This window comes from Balaenoptera physalus, assembly GCF_965194825.1.
Source record: "Balaenoptera physalus genome assembly, chromosome: 18".
NCBI classification, from domain to species: Eukaryota; Metazoa; Chordata; class Mammalia; order Artiodactyla; family Balaenopteridae; genus Balaenoptera; species Balaenoptera physalus.
The window spans coordinates 65,092,638-65,114,011 of record NC_138899.1 but is presented as its reverse complement, the minus strand read 5'-3'; the positions used below and the strand labels follow the sequence as shown (position 1 = coordinate 65,114,011).

General features: G+C 44.7%; 1 protein-coding gene across 10 annotated transcripts in view; it reads right to left on the bottom strand.

Moving 5' to 3' along the window:
• Positions 1 to 21,374, bottom strand: part of FAM124A (family with sequence similarity 124 member A) — a 169,929-nt gene that overhangs the window by 132,034 nt on the left and 16,521 nt on the right. For 9 of the 10 annotated variants that reach the window (XM_082434456.1, XM_082434458.1, XM_082434457.1 and 6 more), the window contains exon 3: positions 9,141 to 9,874. In XM_082434456.1, the coding sequence (XP_082290582.1) occupies positions 9,141 to 9,874 (734 nt within the window). Of the gene's footprint in view, positions 1 to 177; positions 253 to 9,140; positions 9,875 to 21,374 lie in introns of all 10 variants that reach the window. The other variant, XM_082434455.1, reaches the window with a different exon arrangement.

The window sequence follows — 21,374 nt, the reverse complement described above, 5'->3', positions numbered from 1 at the left end:
GTAGCCCCTGGGGGTTCTGAGCACAGCAGTCACATGATCTGGCTTATGTTCTAAAAGGACCTTCTAGCTGTGCAGTGGAGAAGTAAGGTAACTGGTCAGGAGGCTATCTGGGAGCTATTTTAGGTGGGGCGGGCAGGGAAGGCATCTCTGAAACCTGAATGACGAGAAGGAACCAACCATGTGAAGATCCTGGAGGAGATCATTCCAGGCAGTAGGTGCAAAGGTCCTGAGGCAGGAATGAGTTTGCTGCGTCTGAGGAAGAGAAAGCAGGCCAACGTGGAAGGCACAGAGGGAGCAGCAGGGAGAGAAGTGCGAGATAAAGCCAGAGAGGTGAGCCGCTAATGGAAAGCCTTGGGCCTTGGTGAACATCTAGAAGGGCTGCCAGAGAATGGGAACCCTTCGGAGAGTTAATTTTGAGAGACATGATATGATGTACCTTTTATGATGATGCACATGAACACATGCATACGAGTTGTGCTTAGGATCCAAGGACAGCACGTTAAGTATTTCTGCTGTAGAGTCTAGATCTGGAGTGTGTCGGGTGAAGCGTCAATGCCTCACTTCAGCATTTGCTCAATTCTTTCCAACCATCACCCTCTTTATCGCCTAGTGCAGAATACGGTGTACTGTACCCCACAGACAAAGAGCAAGCCTCTCTCTGCTTTCTTAAAAAACATGTCCCATCCTCATACATTGCTGGTGGAAACGTAAAATGGCACAGCCACTACAGAAAACAGTATGGCAGTTCCTCTCCTCAAAAAATTCAACGTACACTTACCATGTGACCCAGCAATTGCACCTCTGGGTACAAACCCAAAAGAAGTAAAAGCAGGGACCCAAAGAGGTATTTGCACACCCATGTTCACAGCAGCATTATTCACAATAGCCCAAAGATGGAAGTGCCTCACCTGTCCATCAACGGGTGAATGGCTAAACAAAATGTGGCACGTTCATAACAGAATATTATTCAGATTTAAAAAGGAAGGAAATCTGACACATGCTACAACTTGGATGAACCTTGAGGACATGATGCTAAGTGACATAAGCCAGTCATGAAAAGACAAATACTGTACGATCACACTTATATGAGATTCCTAGAGCAGTCAAGCTCATAGAGACAGAAGGTAGAATGGTGGTTGCCAGGGGCCGGAGGGAGGGGGTATGAGGAGTTATTGTTTAATGGGGGCAGAGTTTCAGTTTTGCAGGATGAAAAGAGTTCTGGAGATGGACGGTGGTGACGGTTGCACTATGATGTGAGTGTAGTTAACATTCCTGAACCATACATTTTTAAATGGTTAAGACAGTACATTTTATCATTATGTGTATTTTACCACAATTAAAAAATTTTTAAAAGTCTCTGAAGCCCACTCAGTCCCTCAATTGCATCCTCATTAGCACCCGTCTCCCTGTCCTCACAGCGCTGATGGCCCCAGGATTCCGGGACTGACTGTCTAGACAATCTCCTCGCTGGGTGAAGAAGACAAGTAAACGAGCTGGTGTGAATGAAATCTTAAAAGCTCTCCAGTGAAGACAGTCCTCGAGACTGAACCTGGCAGCCCTTTCAACTGGTAACAATTTTGCGTGTCAGGATTTCTTGTCTTTTAAATGCTACTTAAAACCTTTTGTTTAAGCCAGTTCCCTGTTCTGCCTTATGAGGATGCGAAGGACAGCTGGTGACCACCCTCTATGGAAGAAGTCTTCCAAAGGCTTAGACGTCATTGTTAAATTACCTCACCTCTTCAAAGACATGGAGTGACCTGCCTTCCACATTTTTCCAGCCTAAAATTGCAGCTGCATTCTCTTTGTGAAACTGACCTTTGGGTCCTCAACTGTGCTTCTCTGTGTTTGGATGGACCCCAAATCACTTCTTAAGGAGTTTGGCCTTGCCCATGGCACTCCCATGGAAGACCTCCAAGGGAGGCGGTGCCCTATCATTGAGGCCTGTGTCCTTGTCAGGCTCCTTAGAGCTCCCTAAGGAGATATCAACAGGGCTTCCCTGGTGGCGCAGTGGTTAAGAATCGGCCTGCCCATGCAGGGGACATGGGTTCGAGCCCTGGTCCGGGAAGATCCCACATGCCGCGGAGCAACTAAGCCCGTGCGCCACAGCTACTGAACCTGTGCTCTAGAGCCCGCGAGCCACAACTACTGAAGCCTGCGCGCCTAGAGCCCGCGCTCTACAACAAGAGAAGCCACTGCAATGAGAAGCCCGCGCACCACAACGAAGAGTAGCCCCCGCTCGCCGCAACTAGAGAAAGCCAGCACACAGCAACGAAGACCCAATGCAGCCAAAAATAAATAAATAAATAAAATAAATTTATTAAAAAAAAAAAGAAGACATCAACATACAACCCAGCTTGGCTGAGTCGCAAGACATATGACTCCATCCTTTACCAGCTACATGGCACAGGTGTACTCCAGGGACTCGGCTGGAAAGAAACAAGCCAAGCCCACTGTCCCTTGCGATCTACCAAAAGCTTAGCTGAGAGAAACACATTTGGGGAGATTCTCTGAAGGTGTATCCCTCCCTCTGGGATTCAGCCAAGGCCCCAGAAGCTGGAGGCAGGGACCACCTTGTTTTGCCCAGCCTCCCTTTGTGCAGTGGCTTTGCTGCACGACACTTGGCTGGGCACCCTGCCCTCCGTGTAAGAAAGCCTTGCGAGGCCTCGATGCAGCTGTTCTAGAGCACAGTTGAGGGCGGGCTGCCGACACCTCACTGGACATGAGAAGGTGGGAGCAACGCTGTTTCCAGGACGCAGAACCTGGAACAGTTGTGCCTCTGAAGCATAGTTTATTTTTGCCTCATGGATTCTAAATTGTATCACTGCTGACTTTCCATTCTGTTTTTGCTGCTGGAGAACTCAAAATCAAAATTGGGGCCTATTTCTGGAAGAATGCTGTCCAACAGAACTTTCTGCAGTGATGAAAATGTTCTGTGTGTGTGCTAACCAGTATGGTAGCCACCAGCCACGTGGAGCTACTGAGGACTTGAAATGTTCTGGTGAGACTGAGGAACTGAATTTTTTATTTTAATTCACTTAAATGTTAAATTTAAATGGCCACATGTGGCTAGTGGCTACCAGTTAAACAGCACAGCACTCAGATAGGAAATGACATGCACTTCGGATGTCATACTTGGCTTACCTTACTTTCCTATCATTATTTTTCCTCTACTTCAAGTCCCTTTGGTATCTAATTATTTTTATTAATCTTTCTTGTATGATTTACATCTTTGTCAGCCAACCTAAGTCTTTTTTAAAAATAGTGGGAGCTACCTATAAATACAAAAACACCCCCAGATTACACAGCCATGTTCCCAACTTTTCTGACCAGGTACTCCTTCCCCCCACTTTTGTGAAATACAGAGTAATTAATACGTTCATTTAAGGGAAGGGAGTCCCAGGAATGGGGGAAGAGAAGACTTCTCTTCTGTTTCTATGTTCTGTTTCTTCATCTGGGTGTTGCTTATGCAAATGTTCAATTTGTGAAAATTCACTGAGCATATATTTGTGATGTGCACTTTTCCTTATGTATATCATTTATATTATTCTTCAATAAAAAGTAAAGAGAAATGTATAAAGAGAACTTATTATGTTCAAAGTACAGCGTCAGTTTACTTCTAGTTCGTGTAACACAGATCTTGGCTATAGAAAGCTGTAGTTTCGATCATCAAGCATTAATGCAAATTTCTAGGATGCATTTTCTAGAGGGATCTTGGGCAACATCTGATGCTGGCAACTCCCCACCCACCTCCTCTCTGCCTTTTTCCCCTGAATCAGGCAATGCCAAGAAAGGAGAGGTGAGTTTGAGGAGGTAGAAGGCTTTCCTTCCATCTAATCAGATCTTAGTTAAAAACATTTCCAAATTCTTATAAGAGGCTGGGTAGCTCCCAGAAACAAACCTCTCAGCTTTTCTCCTCCAGAGGAATTAAATGGCTGGAGGAGGTCTCTGAAATATGGAATGTTAACTCGGTGGGGCAGCATGAAGAACTGAAATGCAATCTATATTTTAAGAAAGCAACTAGAAACTACCCAACCAAGATTGCCTTCAACGTATAACTGCACCCAATGGAACAAAAGCATGTAAGTTGAAAATGAAACATGGGAAACACACTGCTAAGGAGAATGTAAAAAAAAAAAAAAAAAAAAAAAAAAAAGGCGTTCTCTCAACTGTGTCCCTCCCTCCATGACCAAAATATCTTAGTTTTGCTAAAGAATGAAGTATAAATTTTTACTTTTAAAAGTAATTTAAAGAGGTGGGCAGGCGTATCTCTCATGCTAGAGCAGAGGACTGCTTTCTGCAGTGATGCAGTAAATAGTAACCTGTTCAAACAGCCATAATCAAGAACTGTGAGGGGACTATTAGTCATTTCTGCCCACATTAATTTAACTCTTTGGCATATTACTATTTTGAACAAAGGCCCAAATTCCTGAGACCCCATGATACAAATCTTTTTCTCTTACTCTTTTCACTCTTGGATGCTCTAAATTCAAAAGCCTGCACCCATACAGATTGTATATCCATTTAAATCTGTGGCTTTTCTTTGAAATATTCTTTCAATGATTCCTTTGAGTGGAGTTCAGGCCAAGCTTTCCTACTTTATTCTTTCATTTACATTGTTACAGGGATTGAGAGAGCAAAAAATATTCTAAATACTGCAAAAAGGAAAAAGTCCCTCAGAAACAATCACATTCATTTTGATCTTTTAGTATAAACAAAATCCTTTCATTAATTTTTACTTACACAACTGCATTGTTTTGCATAAAAAACTGGCAGTCTTCAAACACAGAAGAAAACTTTTCTCACATTTCAAAAGGGATTATAAAACTGACACCACAGAAATACAAAAGCTCATAAGAGATAACTACAAGCAACTATATGCCAATAAAATGGACAACCTAGAAAAATGGACAAATTCTTAGAAAGATACCATCTCCCAAGACTGAAACAGGAAGAAATAGAAAATATGAACAGACCAATCACAAGTACTGAAATTGAAACTGTGATTAAAAAACTCTCAACAGCAGAAACTAACACACCATTGTAAAGCAATTATACTCCAATAAAAATGTTAAAAAAAAAAAAAAAAAACCTCTCAGCAAACAAAAGTCCAGGACCAGATGGCTTCACAGGCGAATTCTATCAAACATTTAGAGAAGAGTTAACACCTATCCTTCTGAAACTCTTCCAAAAAGCTGCAGAGGAAGGAACACTCCCAAACTCATTCTATGAGGCCACCATCACCCTGACACCAAAACCAAAGATACCACACAAAAAAAGAAAATTATAGGTCAATATTACTGATGAACATAGACACAAAAATCCTCAACAAAATACTAGCAAACCAAATCCAACAATAAAATAAAAGGATCATACACCATGATCAAGTGGGATTTATCCCAGGGATGCAAGGATTTTTCAATATCCACAAATTGATCAGTGTGATACACCACATCAACAAACTGATGAATAAAAACCATATGATCATCTCAATAGATGCAGAAAAAGCTTTTGACAAAATTCAACACCCATTTATGGTAAAAACTTTATAGGAAGTGGACACAGAGGGAACCTACCTCAACATAATAAAGGCCATATATGACAAACCCACAGCAAACATCATTCTCAATGGTGAAAAGCTGAAAACATTTCCTCTAAGATCAGGAACAAAACAAGGATGTCCACTCTTGCCGCTTTTATTCAACATAGTTTTGGAAGTCCTAGCCACGGCCATCAGAGAAGAAATAAAAGGAACCCAAACTGGGAAAAAGAAGTAAAACTGTCACTGTTTCCAGATGACATGATACTATACATAGAAAAGATGCTACCAGAAAACTACTAGTGCTCATCAATGAATCTGGTAAAGTTACAGGATACAAAATTAATACACAGAAATCTGTTGCATTTCTGTACACTAACAACAAAATATCAGAAAGAGAAATTAAGGAAACAATCCCATTTACCATGGCATCAAAAAGAATAAAATACCTAGGAATAAACCTATCTAAGGAGGCAAAAGATCTGTACTCCAAAAACTATAAGATGCTGATGAAAGAAATCGAAGATGACACAAACAGATGGAAAGATATACCATGTTCTTGGATTGGAAGAATCAATATTGTCAAAATGACTATACTACCCAAGGTAATTTACAGATTCAACACAATCCCTATCAAATTACCAATGGAATTACAAATGCAGATCTAGAACAACAAAATCTTAAAATTTGTATGGAAACACAAAAGACCCTGAATAGCCAAAGCAATCTTAAGAAAGAAAAAGGGAGCTGGAGGAATCAGGCTCCCTGACTTCAGACTATACTATGAAGCTACAGTAATCAAAACAGTATGGTACTGGCACAAAGACAGATTTATAGATCAATGGAACAGGATAGAAAGCCCAGAAATAAACCCATGCACCTATGGTCAATTAATCTATGACAAAGGAGTCAAGAATATACAGTGGAGAAAAGACAGTCTCTTCAATAAGTGGTGCTGGGAAAACTGGACAGCCACATGTAAAAGAATGAAATTAGAACACTCTCTAACACCATAAACAAAAATAACCCTCAAAATGGATTAAAAACCTAAATGTAAGACCAGATACTATAAAACCCTTCGAGGAAAACATAGGCAGAACACTCTTTGACATAAATTGTAGCAATATCTTTTTGGATCCACCTCCTAGAGTAATGAAAATAAAAACAAAAATAAACAAGTGGGACCTAATAAAAACTCAAAAGCTTCTGCACAAAAAAAACTACCATAAACAAAATGAAAAGACAACCCACAGAATGGGAGAAAATATTTGCAAACGGTGTGACCAACAGGGGATTAATCTCCAAAATATACAAACAGCTCATGTAGCTCAATATCAAAAAAACAAACAACCCAATCAAAAAATGGGCAGGAGATCTAAATAGACATTTCTCCAAAGAAGACGTACAGATGGCCAAAAAGCACATGAAAAGATGCTCAGCATCGCTAATTATTAGAGAAATGCAAATCAAACTACAATGAGGTATCACCTCACACCGGTCAGAATGGCCATCATCAAAAAGTCTAACATACAATAAATGCTGGAGAAGGTGTGGAGAAAAGGGAACCCTCCTACACTGTTGGTGGGAATGTAAATTGGTACAACCACTATGGAGAACAGTATGGAAGTTCCTTAAAAAACTAAAAACAGAGCTACTATATGATCCAGCAATCCCACTCTGGGGTATATACCCTGAGAAAACCATAATTTGAAAAGATATTTGCACCCCAATGTTCATTGCAGCACCATTTACAATAGCCAAGACATGGAAGCAACATAAGTGTCCGTGGACAGAGGAATGGATAAAGAAGATATGGCACATATATACAATGGAATATTACTCAGACACAGAAAAGAATGAAATAATGCCATTTGCAGCAACATGGATGGATCTAGAGATTATCATACTAAGTGAAGTAAGTCAGAGAAAGACAAATATCATATGATATCACTTATATGTGGAATCTAAAAAAAATGACACAAATGAACTTATTTACAAAACAGACACAGACTCACAGACTTTGAAAACAAACTTACAGTTACCAAAGGGGAAAGGTGGGTGGGTGGGAGGGATAAATTAGGAGGTTGGGATTAACATATACACACTGCTATACATAAAACAGATAATCAACAAGAACCTATTGTATAGCACAGGGAACTCTACTCAATACTCTGTAATAACCTATATGGGAAAATAATCTGAAAAAGAATATATATATGTATAACTGAATCACTTTGCTGTACACCTGCAACTAACACAACACTGTAAATCAACTATACTCCAATATAAAATAAAAATTAAAAAATAAAACAAATGCTAGCTAGCATTTAGTTCAGTGAATAATAAAGCAATATTATTTCTTATTTGCATAGTTCAAAGGGAAATCTGAAAATTATCTAGTTCCTCTAAATCGTAAATATCTCAAGGTGACCTTTTTGACTTGAGCCATGTGGCCTGGCTGTAGTTTGAGCCAGGTGTCTGTCATGTGCCAAATTCTCACTTCATTTTGCGATATGTGGATTATAGTTCTGATGTTTAATGCCCAAACCAACAAAAACTATGAAACTTTACCTGTGATTCAAGTAAATACAATCAGCACCTTTCAAGACAATGTCCCTGAACTTGCTATCAACTTTCTCCTCTCAGGTAGCCGTATGTGAAAACTGAGACACCAGAGGCAGAGGTGTTTCAGAAAGACAAAATCCTATATGCCTGGAATGGATTTACCTGTTAATTCTAGAAAGCCTGGGTCTTGAAAGCATTTATCAGGTAGGGTAGGTATAGGACCTTCTTAAATCTGTATGCTGAACTTTGAATTCTAGAGTATAACTAATGACGTCTAAAGAGTTTGGGACGATCGCTGGAAGGATGGGAGGAGAAATGGGTCCAGTAATTGAGCCAAGACATTAACCACGGAAGCAACAGAACAGTCTACTGCATCCACTTCCTTCCATGTATTCACTCCCCCTTCCTAAGCTGAATGAAAGAAGCTCCAAAGGCATCACATACTCCTTTAAAACACCAAGAAAGTCATTTCCATTGATCACTGAATTTGAACCACCTATTGCCCAGTAGCAGAAGGGTGGAAGGGTAGAAGTGGTGGGGGGGGGAGGCACCAGAGCGACGAAGAAAACAGGTATCTTCTCTATTGAACGTCAACATATTTTACAATTGTCATAGATGGGTTTTCCTGAAGTTCCTTTGTGGAAGTGAAGAATTCATTGGTAAAAACTCCCTACTTGTGAGGGAGCAGATTAAGGAATCTTTAATACCAAATTCCCTGGGATATCAGCTCATTCTAAATCCCCGGGAGCCACAAGCATTTAGTGGACGCTCAAACAGGTGGGTGAAGAGGCGCTAGAGGAACCGGCCGTTGCTTGCCTGGGGCACACGGCCACGGCAGCTAAGTGAAAACTGTTTAATTAGAGTATGGACACCTTGACTTGGTCTACGAGCCAGACAGAGGGTCACTGATCTCTCTTTTTTCTTAACTCATTGTTCTGTAACAGGTACTAAACAGGGTTTCTGGCAGAACCAATTCACTTGTTTCTCTGTTCTCCCCAAGTGGAGATAGACACAGACAGACAGACTTCCCCCAGGGTACCTGCAGAAGGATCTTGTTCCCATCGTGGTCCTCCGTCTGCCAGCGTCCCTCACTGATGGGCCTGCAGGGGTTGGGCAAGAGAGGCACCAGCTCGCCAATGTCCTTGACTCGGAACTCCAGCACGGAGGAATCAGTGGGGACCGGGGTCTGGTCACAGGGCAGTCTCTTCAGGGAGAACTGGATGTCCACATCCAGACTGGAGAAAATGGGGAAGATGCAGAAGTCCGTTTTCCTCTGGCTGGGGCTTCGCCTGAGTATCAGCTCGTAGAACTTGAGGATGTCGGCGTAGTTGTCATGGCGACAATAGATGGTGAAGCGCACGATTTCCTTGCCGTAGTGCACAGGCCGGATGGCCCACAGCGGTGTCCCAGGGGCCAGAGTGAAGAACTCCTGGCTGCAGGGCAGGTAGGGCAGAAACCTGCTAGGCACGCGCTCCGTGTGGTGATGGCGCCAGGGCGGCCGCTGCAGCGTGCGGTGCAGCTGCAGGATCTGCTCCTCGCCGTACTCCTCCTGCAGGAAGAGGACCACCGCCAGGGCTGGCTGCGCCACCTTGGGGGCCTTCCTCCGCCGCCGGGACGCCCTCCTTTCAGAGACCCTGAACAGCTGGAGGTCTGGGTGGATCCAAGCCAAGACCTTGTCGATGGCCTCCTGCAGGGGTCGGGATTCCCCTGGGTCTGCGATTATGTGGATGCTGACCAAGAAAGGGTCCTGCGCTTCCTCCACGGAGAGCTCACCTAGCAGCACAAAACAAAACCCAAGAAACAAAGGGTGACTATTTCATTGAGGGGTCCCGTGATAACACGCAAGGCCTCGGGCAGGAAGAGAAGCTAAATTTTAACTGAACGGACTCCTTGATTGTTTTGAAATTCTGATCCCAAGTTCACGTGCAAATACTACTGTTGCAGCACCCTAGCAGCCCCAGACTCAAGAACTATTACTCACACTGGTTCCCAAGCTGGGCGCTGTCGGGACAACCTTGGTGCGGTGCTTCATCAGGTTGAGTGTATTTTCTATTGAACAGCACAGAGTCAAGTCTCCGTGGGTTTGGAAGGGATAACAGGGCCATTAGGGAAGATGCTGGAGCACTAAGTGAACACCATTGAGAATTTCCTCAGGTAACTGCAGTGCCTTCCCCCACGAATGGTCCCTCTATCATCGCACTTCTTTGGTTTGCTTATTTCATTGGTTTATTCATCAGTTTGTCCATTCATTTAACATTTATGGAATCCTTTCTTCACCAGGCACTTACTCTAATTGACACATCAAGCCCTAGGCTGGTGAGGCATTCTGCCAACTGTGTCCTGATGGTAGGGTGTCCGGGTGATGACCATCTTGCTGCTCGAGACGCAGGGAAGAACGACCCAGCGGGGAGGGGGCCGAGCACCATGTGGTTGCTGTCAGAGCTTCCAGGGGCTGTGGTTAGGGGTGGGGTGACGCATGGTCAGACATCACTGCCCGTGTCCTGCTGCCTTTTGGGCCCCTCCTCAGGCCACGTCCACCCAGAAGCCCACACATCCTGATTGGGTCACTTCCCCTCCCCGTGTCCTCTGGCAGAACAGCAAATTCCAAGTGTGAAGGTGACTATTTACCTTGGCAACCTTCTCCCATGGGGTGAACGGTTTGCCAGCCACATTGGCATATTTCTACTTTAAAAATATTCAGCTTATTTCATCAAGTAACCTGATAAAAGCCTTGTTCTTGTTCATGATGGCTCCTCTTGCATTTATTTAAGTTGTATGACCATCCAAGGGAAATCAAGGAAACTTTAAGTCTGTTGTGACTTGGAGGGCAAGATTCATCTAGAATCTAGACCTGTCTCCACACACATGCCTCACGATGTCTGCTAGGGTATCAGGCATAGGGCGATCATGGGATCGGTAACGTTTGAGAAGCATGATGTGCTTTTAGGAGCCATCACCTTGATCAGTTTGCAGGATGAAAGGTGATTTTTTTGTAGTTAAACAAGACATTCCAAGTGGGTTTACAGGTACATTTCATCACAGGCACCTATGATAACATGGTCTTCATTTTGCTGGAGCAAAACCTGTCTGAATTTTCATTCGAACCCTGACTGTTAAATATCTCACTTGGGAACAGTTAGCTCAGTTTCTTGTTGCCTTCTTTCTCCCTCACTCATCCCACACCTTTCTTGAGCAATCAATATGTACCAGGCACTGGGAGACAAGGAAGCTGGCACCATGACTATGGGGGAGTCCATTTACATAGACTCTGGCGTGACTAGTGTCCCCTTAGAGTTGTACAGTGTATGACCTGCAGAGCCACAGGCAGCAGCCATAAAGAACCATAAGCCACAAAAGAGAACTTCATGACTTAGCTGGGAAACACCGACATAAAGATTAAAATTCAATCTGATATAAGTCTATAGTTAGTATGATAGAGTAGCATCTTAGGTGGAGGGGAGATTCTAAAGTCACCATGACATAAACATTTACTATAGACACTATTACCACTGATAGTCCCTTGAATTTCCAGTATAGAACTGGAAGGTCCTGATTTGCAACAAGACCACACGTCCAGAGAGATGTTCCTTTGGTTGAACAGCAGATGAAATAAAGGCTTGCTGCCTGGCTGTTGTAAAAGAAGAGTCTTGCATCATTCAACACTAGACCCCCGCTCAGTAGGCTGTGCCTTTTACGCTACAAGAGGCTTTTGGGAGCTGAAGAGGATTCTGAAACCAAAGGATGACTAAGGTAAGAGCAAAGTCAAGTCTCAGTACTCCCACAATCACGGAGTAGAATGGTGGGTGGAATTATTCAAGCTCTGCCTCTCTTTCTCTCTCTGGCTGAGCATGGATTCTCGAATTGCTATGCGGTAAGTATGAGCATGATGCAAATTCAGTTTACTACCACATCACAAAGGAAGGAGCGATTTTTTCTCCAGGGGGCTTCTGAGAGGGCTTTCTGGAAGATGCTCCAGGTGAACTGGGTCTTGAAGGGTCGATGATATCTCACTTACAATAACCTCAAATATGGGGGAGATCACTGCAGCAGGAAGAGGGAAGACTGTTTATGAAGGCACAGAACTGTGCGAAAAACAAGCACATTTGGAAAGGGGTGGTGAGTAATTCTGAAACATGGCAACAGATACAGCAGGAAAAATGGATTGGAGCCAAGCTGTACAGGGCTTCAGCTCAATTTGGCAGTGATGAGGGGCAGTGGAAATTTTTAATAAAGGGATGCTGGGATCAAGTCAGGGGCGGTTGGCTCTAGGCAAAGCAAGAAGTTAGAAGATGAGTGAAGAGTCTAGGTCAGGACAACAAGGACGTGGGAGATTGCATTATTGGCCCTGGTTCTTTATCTTACCCTGTCACCTTGCTCTCTGCCATGTGGCTTTCCTTCCACTAAATGGCTGTAGTGCATTTCCCCACCCTTTGACTTCAAATGAGACCATACGCCCGGCTTTGGCCAACAGAAATAGTGGCACGTGTTTTGGCTTGTTTCTTGTGCTTCTAACGTTTCCATGAGAAGAACATGCTCGGGCCAGCCCACTGGGGCCAGAAAGGAGTATGAGGGCGACGTGGACCCGAGCCAGCCTAGCTGAGCCAAGCCTCCATCAGCCAGGCTCAAGACACTCAAAGACACCCAGCAGATCTTGGTCTGGAACAGCTGACCCAAGACACATGGGAAATGATAAATGACTGCTGTTTTGAGCCACTGCTTGGGGTTGGCTCAAAACACACAGCGACACTTTCAGTGGGTGTACAGAAGAGGGCTAGTCTCACAGGCTATTTAGGAAGCATGTGGAGCCCACAGGCCTGGAGGTAGGAGCAAGAAAAGCAGGAGTTGACCTTGATGTTTCTGGCTTGAGCAACTCATCTGATGCTGATGCCTAGCTGAGACAGAAAACAGAGGAAGAAGGGCAGGTTTGTGGGGAAAGATAAGGAGACCCGCTTTGGCCATGCTGGCTTGTGATGCCCGACTGACTTCCAGGAGGGATGTCCTGTTGGCAACTGGACCTGTGTGTTGCTGAGGTGATGTGCTGAACTTAAGGGTGGACCAGTTACCTTTCGGCCACATTCCTGCTTTCATACAGTTATCTCGTGTGTGCCCTGTTTTGATTTGAACCAGTGAAAATTCATCTTGGTGGCTTAAAAAACGATTGGAATTCATAGATTATTCTGGTCCTTTTCTTTGCTTGCTCTTTCAGCTCACCTGGCTGCTTTCTGTTTCACTGAACACAAGCACCACTATCAGCAGAAGTGAAGTTGAAGCAAGAGTAGTGAAAACACAAACCAATGACATTTCCTGCCAGCCAGTAGCTCCAGTGGTGGCAGGAGGAGATACCACAGTCGCCTACGATGGATATTTCACTTTTCTATGGTGCCCTGATCGCCCACCAGTGGAGACGTGATTTCACTAAACACTTGTGAATGCTCACTATAAACGGAAGGTGTAGAAAGGCTTTGAATAATCTGGGGATGAAGACATTCACTTGAGAAAATTACCGATGATTTCTACGAGGGGAAAAAAAGGACATGTGGAGTAGGAAGAGTGTTTGGGAAAAGAAGCTGTCAGCGCATCAGCCGGTCCCATTAAGATCCTAACCCCACACTCAGGGTGTGCGTGGCCATGGACGTGGGGTGATGTTGCTGGGTGACACATGGATGACATTCACTGTGGGCCAGTGTTCTACAGGTACGAGCTCATGGAAACCTCACAACAACCCCAGAAGTCGGGGGTGGGGGGAGGGTCGCTCCCCTTGTCCTCACTTTAGAGAGCAGGATATTGAGGCACAAAGAGGTGAAGGAACCTGCCGAGGGCACAGAGGGAGCGAGTGCGCAGGCACTTGGCTATGGCATCTGAGGTCTGTGTGCACAGTTCCCCCGCGGCTCTGCACAGAAGTACTTGTTTCCCAGCCGAAGGAGCAGCTGTCACCCTCCAGCCATCTCTGGCCACGCTTCTGCTACTTCACCTCTCTCTCCTGCTCTCCTGCCTGCTTCTGATTGGCTGGCTTCTCGGCCACCAGTCCAGAGCTTCCTGTCATGGACACCCCTTTACGTCTCTTTCTTCCGGCCCTGGGTCTCCGAGGAAGACTAGCCCAGAAACCGCCTCCCTGAGGGCACATGCCCAGGTCTTTGCATGTGAGCGCTGCCCTCAAGGGGAAGTGCAGGGCAGCACTGCAGGTGGGCACAACAGTGACAGAAAAGCAGAAGAGCGACAAGGGAAAGCAGAGGGGTGTGAGAGGCCTGGGTGAGAAGAGGCCCAGGGTAAGTCAGCCTCCGAGTCTCCGAGACAGGGCTGTCAGGGCGCTCAGTCGGCCACCTCTGTCGGCGGCACAAAGGTTTCCCAGGGAGCAGTAACGAAAGCCATGCAGAAGCCTGCACGGCCGAGTGGATGTTTACAGCTTTGCTAAAGGGCAAGATGCCCAGCTTCGGAGCAGGGAGGGGGCTGAAAGGCACTCGACCAAGCACGGCTCACCCGGGATACAGACCTGATCAAGCAAGCAAGAAGGACGAAGACCTGACCCCAGAGCTCCCTCTTCACCGTGCAAACCACAGAGACGTAAGCGGCTAATATCCTGCCCCTGAGAAGAGTCGGGGCAAAGAGTGGTGGCGTTAGTATGCTCTGGCCGTCGCCAGCATGTGCCCACTGCATGGGACCCTGAAATAAACAGGCTCAAAGGGGCACAGAATGCAGCTCCCCGCCGTCATCGTCATCGGGTGCTGGGGTTACGCACGCCCAGAGCAAACCTGCCTCCGTGGAGCTAGACAGGACGCCAAGTGTTTGAGGGGAAGAAGAGAAAATGTGAATAATTAATTGACAATGAAAAGCCTCTCCGCCTCCCTGGAGGAGCAGAGACGCTGCGACTGTAGGATATGCCTTTATCGTATCTATTACACGGCCTCTCAAAGGCCCTCAGAGAGCACCTGTGCAGCTAGGGCAGGACACAGACGCAAACCGGCCAATGGGGGGATCTCCCCAGGGCTGGAGAGAGATGGGAGCTGTTCACAGAGCTTTCCAACTAGCTTATGCTTCCCAAGAGGACAAGGAAGATTCTTTCCCATGTGATCATTTACAAGTAGATTTTCCTTGGATAATGTAAAACACAAACAACTGCAGTAAAGCACTGCACCAGTTCAGGCCTTCTATGAGGCAGAAAGTGTATTATTAACCTGTGGATTTGTTCCATTTTCCCCAGTATATCCCTTTATTTTCGTAAGCGTAACAGAAAATAACTTAGACAATAACAACCATGTATTATGTTATTATTTGTCAGACACTGTCCTAAAAGCTTTACTATATATATTATCTCATTTAATCTTTAAAACACCACCATGGTAAAGGTGTATCCTTTCTCCCCATCTTGCAGGTGAAATGTTAACTGACCCGCCAAAGGCCATTTGGCTGGAGAAGGACGGCGTGTCTGTGCACCTCACCATGTGCTTTTTCTTGCCTCTTGAGTCCACCATCCTTATAATCATCCTGCCCTGAACCTCAGCCTGCCTGGCTGGGCTCTGAAACTGTGGCTGGGCTCCATCAGGAAATGTGGGTGGGTGATTCTGCCGCAGATGGACTGACCAGTACACCTGGACAGTTTCTGGCAATCCTTGACCCACGCGGACATCCTAAGTCTGGTGGAGGACAGGGAGGGGACTGAGGTCCTTCTGCTTGTTGACAGATGTCCTGATGCTGCTCCTCCCACTCGGCTATCTCAATGCTGCCTCACTGCCAGTGGGACCCCCTCACTGCCACTCTCTTGCCCGCACTGTCCCCTGCTGTCCAGTGCCTGCCAGACTGCCCTCCTCCCAGAACTGGCAAACTGATGTGTCCCCAAGACACTCACTTCCCAATAGCAGGTACATCTCTAATTGAAGGTCCAGATCGCTCATTCCAAACGGAATGCCTGGCCAAGTCTCAGGATATGACAAGCTCAGATACCCCTTTCTAGAATTTCTGGGCAATGATTGACGTCTCCTGTCATTTTATCCACCACTTATCACTGACAGTTTGCAATTCAGTGGCAATCACTTACTTAACCAAGGAATGTTTATTGAGCACCTACTATCTGCCAGGCACTGTAGGATACAGTGGTGACTAAAACAGTCTCTGCCTTCATACAACCTATAATCTAGTGGTGGGAGATAGACAATAAAACAAATATATAAGATGAAGTCAGGTACCTAAATGCAATAGACACTTCACTGAACAAACCCATGTTCAATGTGGGTACAACAAGGGGTTTCCAAGGCAGTAACCTTACCATCACCTGAATAAACTGCCCTGGACCGTTCCAGCGCCGTAAGAACCACAGGGCCCCAGACACACCCAGGAGGCCAAGAGTCTGAACAAGGGCACCTCTAGCTGCTGCAGGCTGCATGGTTTAGGGAATCTGGCCCTGGGGCTTAGCTTGATTCCCTCTAACCTCAAATGCACGAGGCTGAATAAACTCCTGATTTGCATTTCTAAAGCCCCACTCTGCAGCACCCAACAGTTCAGGGGCTTGGATGTGTGGTCTGTCAACCAGACACATGTGACCAAGTGGCAGAAAGCCCACAGGAGACAGTGGACCAGGTATGTTAAGAAAGACATGCCCAGGGCATAGGCTGATGCTGTGAAGAAAGATTAGGTCAGAAAGCAGGAGGGAAAGAAGCTCCAGGATGACAAGGAATACAAAACCTGCTACGTTAAAGTGGCACAGGGGGCCAACCTCCCCACATCAAGCTGCTTGGTCTTCCCAGAATGCCTGAAATAAAAGCTCCCAGAAAGGGGCTTCCAAATTCCTTCCTGGGAGAGTCTATTCATCCGGAATGTAATGAATAACCTGCCTTCAGTTTTTTGTTTTTTTTTTTTTCACAGTTTTTTTTTAAAGCCAGTTCTTGAAACCTCTGAACTAATTAAAAAATTGAAGCAATCCCCTTTGTCCCTGACAACACTTAAAGTCTCAGACATTCTCAATTCTTAGTAATTTTATGATTTCGACAAGGCCTTTGGTTGGTCTGTAACTTTGAGCTATGAAAGGGGCAAGGCTGGTCCCAGTGCCAGCCCCAGACTGCAGTCAAAATGAGACGCAGCATTGGGAATAGTGGCAATCTGGTGGCAATGAGGTGACATGCAGAGTATTTAATATAGGGGATCCAAAATGCGTCCATAATGTAGATAAAATGCATCGCCTCCTTCAGCCTGAATTCACAGAACTTTCCTGTAATTGAAGAATGGAATATAGGCTGAAGAGACTAAGCCAAAAACTGTATTTTCCTTTGACAGAGGAGAACACTATGGCATCTTTCTGATCCTTAGGCCCTCTCAAGATTTTGTAAGAAGTACGGCTTTGCTATCCCTGTAGTTATTTGACTGCTCTCTCAATCTTCATCACCTATTACAGAAACAATGTCAGGAATCTGGATGTGAGAGGCTTATTCTTGAGCTCACTCTAAAACTATTAAGAAAGAAATGATATAGAAAGTAAGGCAGATGCTTTAGACACCCTGCATGTTTTTCCACTTGGAAATGTGACATCAACTTGACTTTAAATGTATTTCCAAGCCTCGTTGTGGAACAAACCTGCAGACGGGAAGAGGAGGGGGAAGGAAAAGCCAGACACCAACCAGAGAGGAATAACAAAGTCACTTTAAATTCTGACACTGCTTGACATTGATTCTGGAAGAGGACCGGGAAGTTGATACGTAATTGGTCTGAGAAGGTTTAATTCAGCTAGAAACACTTAAATATATCTGGCATAGTTACCTAAGTCCTGAGGACTATAATGATTTTGCAATTTTATGAGAAGGTAAGACAGGTCTGACGCACACCAGTCTCCAATGCTTAACAATGTACACAAGACCCCTTGTGTATAAAAGTTATATGGTTCAGATGACTGAAGAGACTCTATTCGTGCCAATCTCTGCTGTACAGCAAAGTGACTCAGTTATACACATATAGACATTTTTTAAAATATTCTTTTCCATTATGGTTTATCCCAGGATACTGAATATAGTTCCCTGTGCTATACAGTAGGACCCTGTTGTTTATCCATCCTATATATAATAGTTTACATCTGCTAATCCCAAACTCCCAGCCCTTCCCTCCCCCACTCCCCTCCCCCTGGGCAACCACAAGTCTGATTTCTATGTCTGTGAGTCTGTTTCTGTTCTGTAGATAGGGTCATTTGTGTCTTATTTTAGATTCCACATATAAGTGATATCGTATGGTATTTGTCTTTCTCTTTCTGACTTACTTCACTTAGTATGATAATCTCTAGGTCCATCCATGTTGCTGCAAATGGCATTATTTCTTTCTTTTTTACAGCTGAGTAGTATTCCACTGTATATATGTACCACATCTTCTTTGTCCATTCCTCTGTCGACGGACATTTAGGATGTTTCCATGTTTTGGCTATTGTGAATAGTGCTGCTATGAACATAGGGGTGCATGTATCTTTTTGAATTATAGTTTTGTCTGGGTAAATGCCCAGGAGTGGGATTGCTGGATCATATGGTAATTCTGTTTTTAGTTTTCTGAGGAACCTCCACACTGTTCTCCATAGTGGCTGCACCAATTTACATTCCCACCAACAGTGCAAGCGGGTTCCCTTTTCTCCACACCCTCTCCAGCATTTACTGTTTGTAGACTTTTTGATGATGGCCATTCTGACCGGTGTGAGGTGGTACCACATGATAGATTTTAATTTGCATTTCTCTAATAATTAGTGACGTTGAGCATCTTTCCATGTGCCTACTGGCCATTGTAAATCAACTATATTTCAATAAAAAAATAAATTAAAAAAAAGAGAGACTCTAGTATGTTACACAGAATCCGTTCTTCTACTCAGTAACTGCCATTCTTGCTAAACCACATTGTATCTTGCCATTTCCATCGGTGCCACAGTCACCCTGAGAGTGCCAGGACCTCAGTGAAATTCTGTCGATTTGGAGATGAGGCAGCAGGGCTTGCAAACAACAGGATTAGAATATTCATCTTGTTTTAAGAAGGCACATCTATCAGAGCCAAACAGACAAAAGAAGAGGATGCTAAGCAAGCCCATCCCAAGGATTTGCTCATCAAGGCTGCTCAGCCTTACACTAGAGCTAGCGGGACGAATCCTCGCAATTACAGTAACTGAGACTTATTTTAAAAAGGGATTTGTCTGGCAGGATGTCGAGAAATGAGATGAACCGTGATTAGCTTTACAAGTGTTCCAGGAAAAAAACACTATGGACATGCTTATAAAATATATCATGGATGGGCGTTGAAAAATCAGTGATAAAATGTGGCACTGCTTTTGCTCATGATCAAACCAGCAATGTGGGAAATGGAGGCTGTGGACTCTTTTTTTTTTTTTGGCCTAAAATTCAGTGAAATATTCAAATGCTTTGCTAACTTGAATGGGATGCTGACGTATCCCTGGTCCTTGTTTCCAAGTTTCCTCAGAAAAATAGGTACCTTACATCCCATTTGAAGAACAAGCTTCCTGGGCATGACTAGAAAATTAAAGATGGGGGAGGCATTTAGTCCAGCCCCTCATGTTACAGATGAGGTCAGACGACTCGACCAAGTCGACCCGTTAGTCAACAGCAGGTCTAGAAGAGAACAAACATCTCCCAACTCCCAGTTTGGGGCTCCCCCTAGCTCTGAAGTGCTTAATCCTGCTAATGGCCCCAAGGACTGCAAAGCAGGAGGAGACAGGGTCCCTTGCAGAGATCACAACCTAACTGAGAAAGCAAGATGCTCACATGTGAGAAATATAAGAAAAACTCAAAATGGGAGATGGTTGGTTCTGAATGATGTAGGGGATGAATTTCAGAGATAATAACCAAAGTTTCCCTCTCCCACAATTTTCTTTTTGCCTGTGGCCCTCCACCTGCAGAGTCTGGGCTGTTCATTGCTTCAGGGCAGGTGGGGGCAGATGGACCCACCATTCATCAAGTTTCTGAATTTAGACTGTTTTCAGATCACAGCAGAGGAAACAGTCTGGAAGGGCAAGGCTCTTCTCTATTGCAAGGACTGAGGTTTCGGAGCCAGAAGAGGCCTTCTGAGCTGAGAAAGGCTAAAAACCTAGGGCAGGGCGTTTACCCCGTGAATCAGACTGCAGAAGAACGTGTGATGCTGCAGGGGCGGCTTTTCCACCTCAGCAGATGTCCGGTTTGGGCTTCTGGTGGGAGGAAGAAGACTGGAAGAGACCTGACCAAAGCCCGGATGCCAGAAGGTTTCTGAGGGTCATGTACTGAACTCCTGGGCGGAGCCCTGCAGGGCTGGGTGCTCCAGGGGAGAGCAGACCTGTGCCTTCACTTGCCAGGGGGTGAGGGTGGTGGCTCAAGAGCTAAGTTCAGCTCGATTATAGAGAAATACAACAGTTCCACTTTTATTCCTGAGCAGGTGACTGTGAAAATTCATACTCACTGAAACAGGAGGTTCTTACAGAGTTCTCAATAGACAGCAGAAAGCGTTATAATCCAACTGATGGTGAGCCTCTAAACATGCCAGCTCATAGAAAGACCCCCAACTTCTGAGTCTAGATTGTCTGTGACCCACACATTTTAGCCTATGCTCAAGGCTGAGGCAATGAAATATTAAAGATGGTCTCACAGAGGAAGCCCAATTCTCCCCGCAATAGACAAAGGAAAGACTTCTCACAACTATTCTTGTTACAAAGAAGGAAAGATAAGTCTTCCAGGCACTGGCTGCACAGCTCAGCATCAGTACCTTTTGGTACCAATAATAATGTCAGAAGATGTCAGGGTGAGATTAAAAATAAAAGGGGGAGTGAGAGCAAATGGAATGTTCCTTCCCTTCCATAACCAGTGTGTCATACAAAGTTTAAAAGTTTAACAAATGAGGATGAAGGAGAGAAGGTTTACAAAGAAGAAAGGAGGGAGGACTGACGGGATCCTCTTCGCTTTCCTAGTCAATTCTGAATATTGTTAACGCTTAGTGGATATGACCTGGCTTTTTGCACAACCTTCCCTGAATACTTCCAACTTGTTTTCCCCTCAGAGGTTAATGGCAACAATACTGATGTTGAATAAAGGTAGAAATTGTCTACTGGAAGGGAAGTACTTTCCATGAAGCCTGTGCAGTGCACTGATGGTTTGGAGGCACCGTTATTGCTGCCTGAGGTTGCAGCGGGCATGTAATCAATACTATACTTTTAACAAGAGCCACAGAAGAGACTTCAGCTTGTGGGTCTCCAAAAGCTGAGAGTCTCCCTGTTCGCGATCTGCTCTTCAGAGCACTTGTGCCCATTGTTATTGTGTGTGTATCCATCCATACAGTTTTT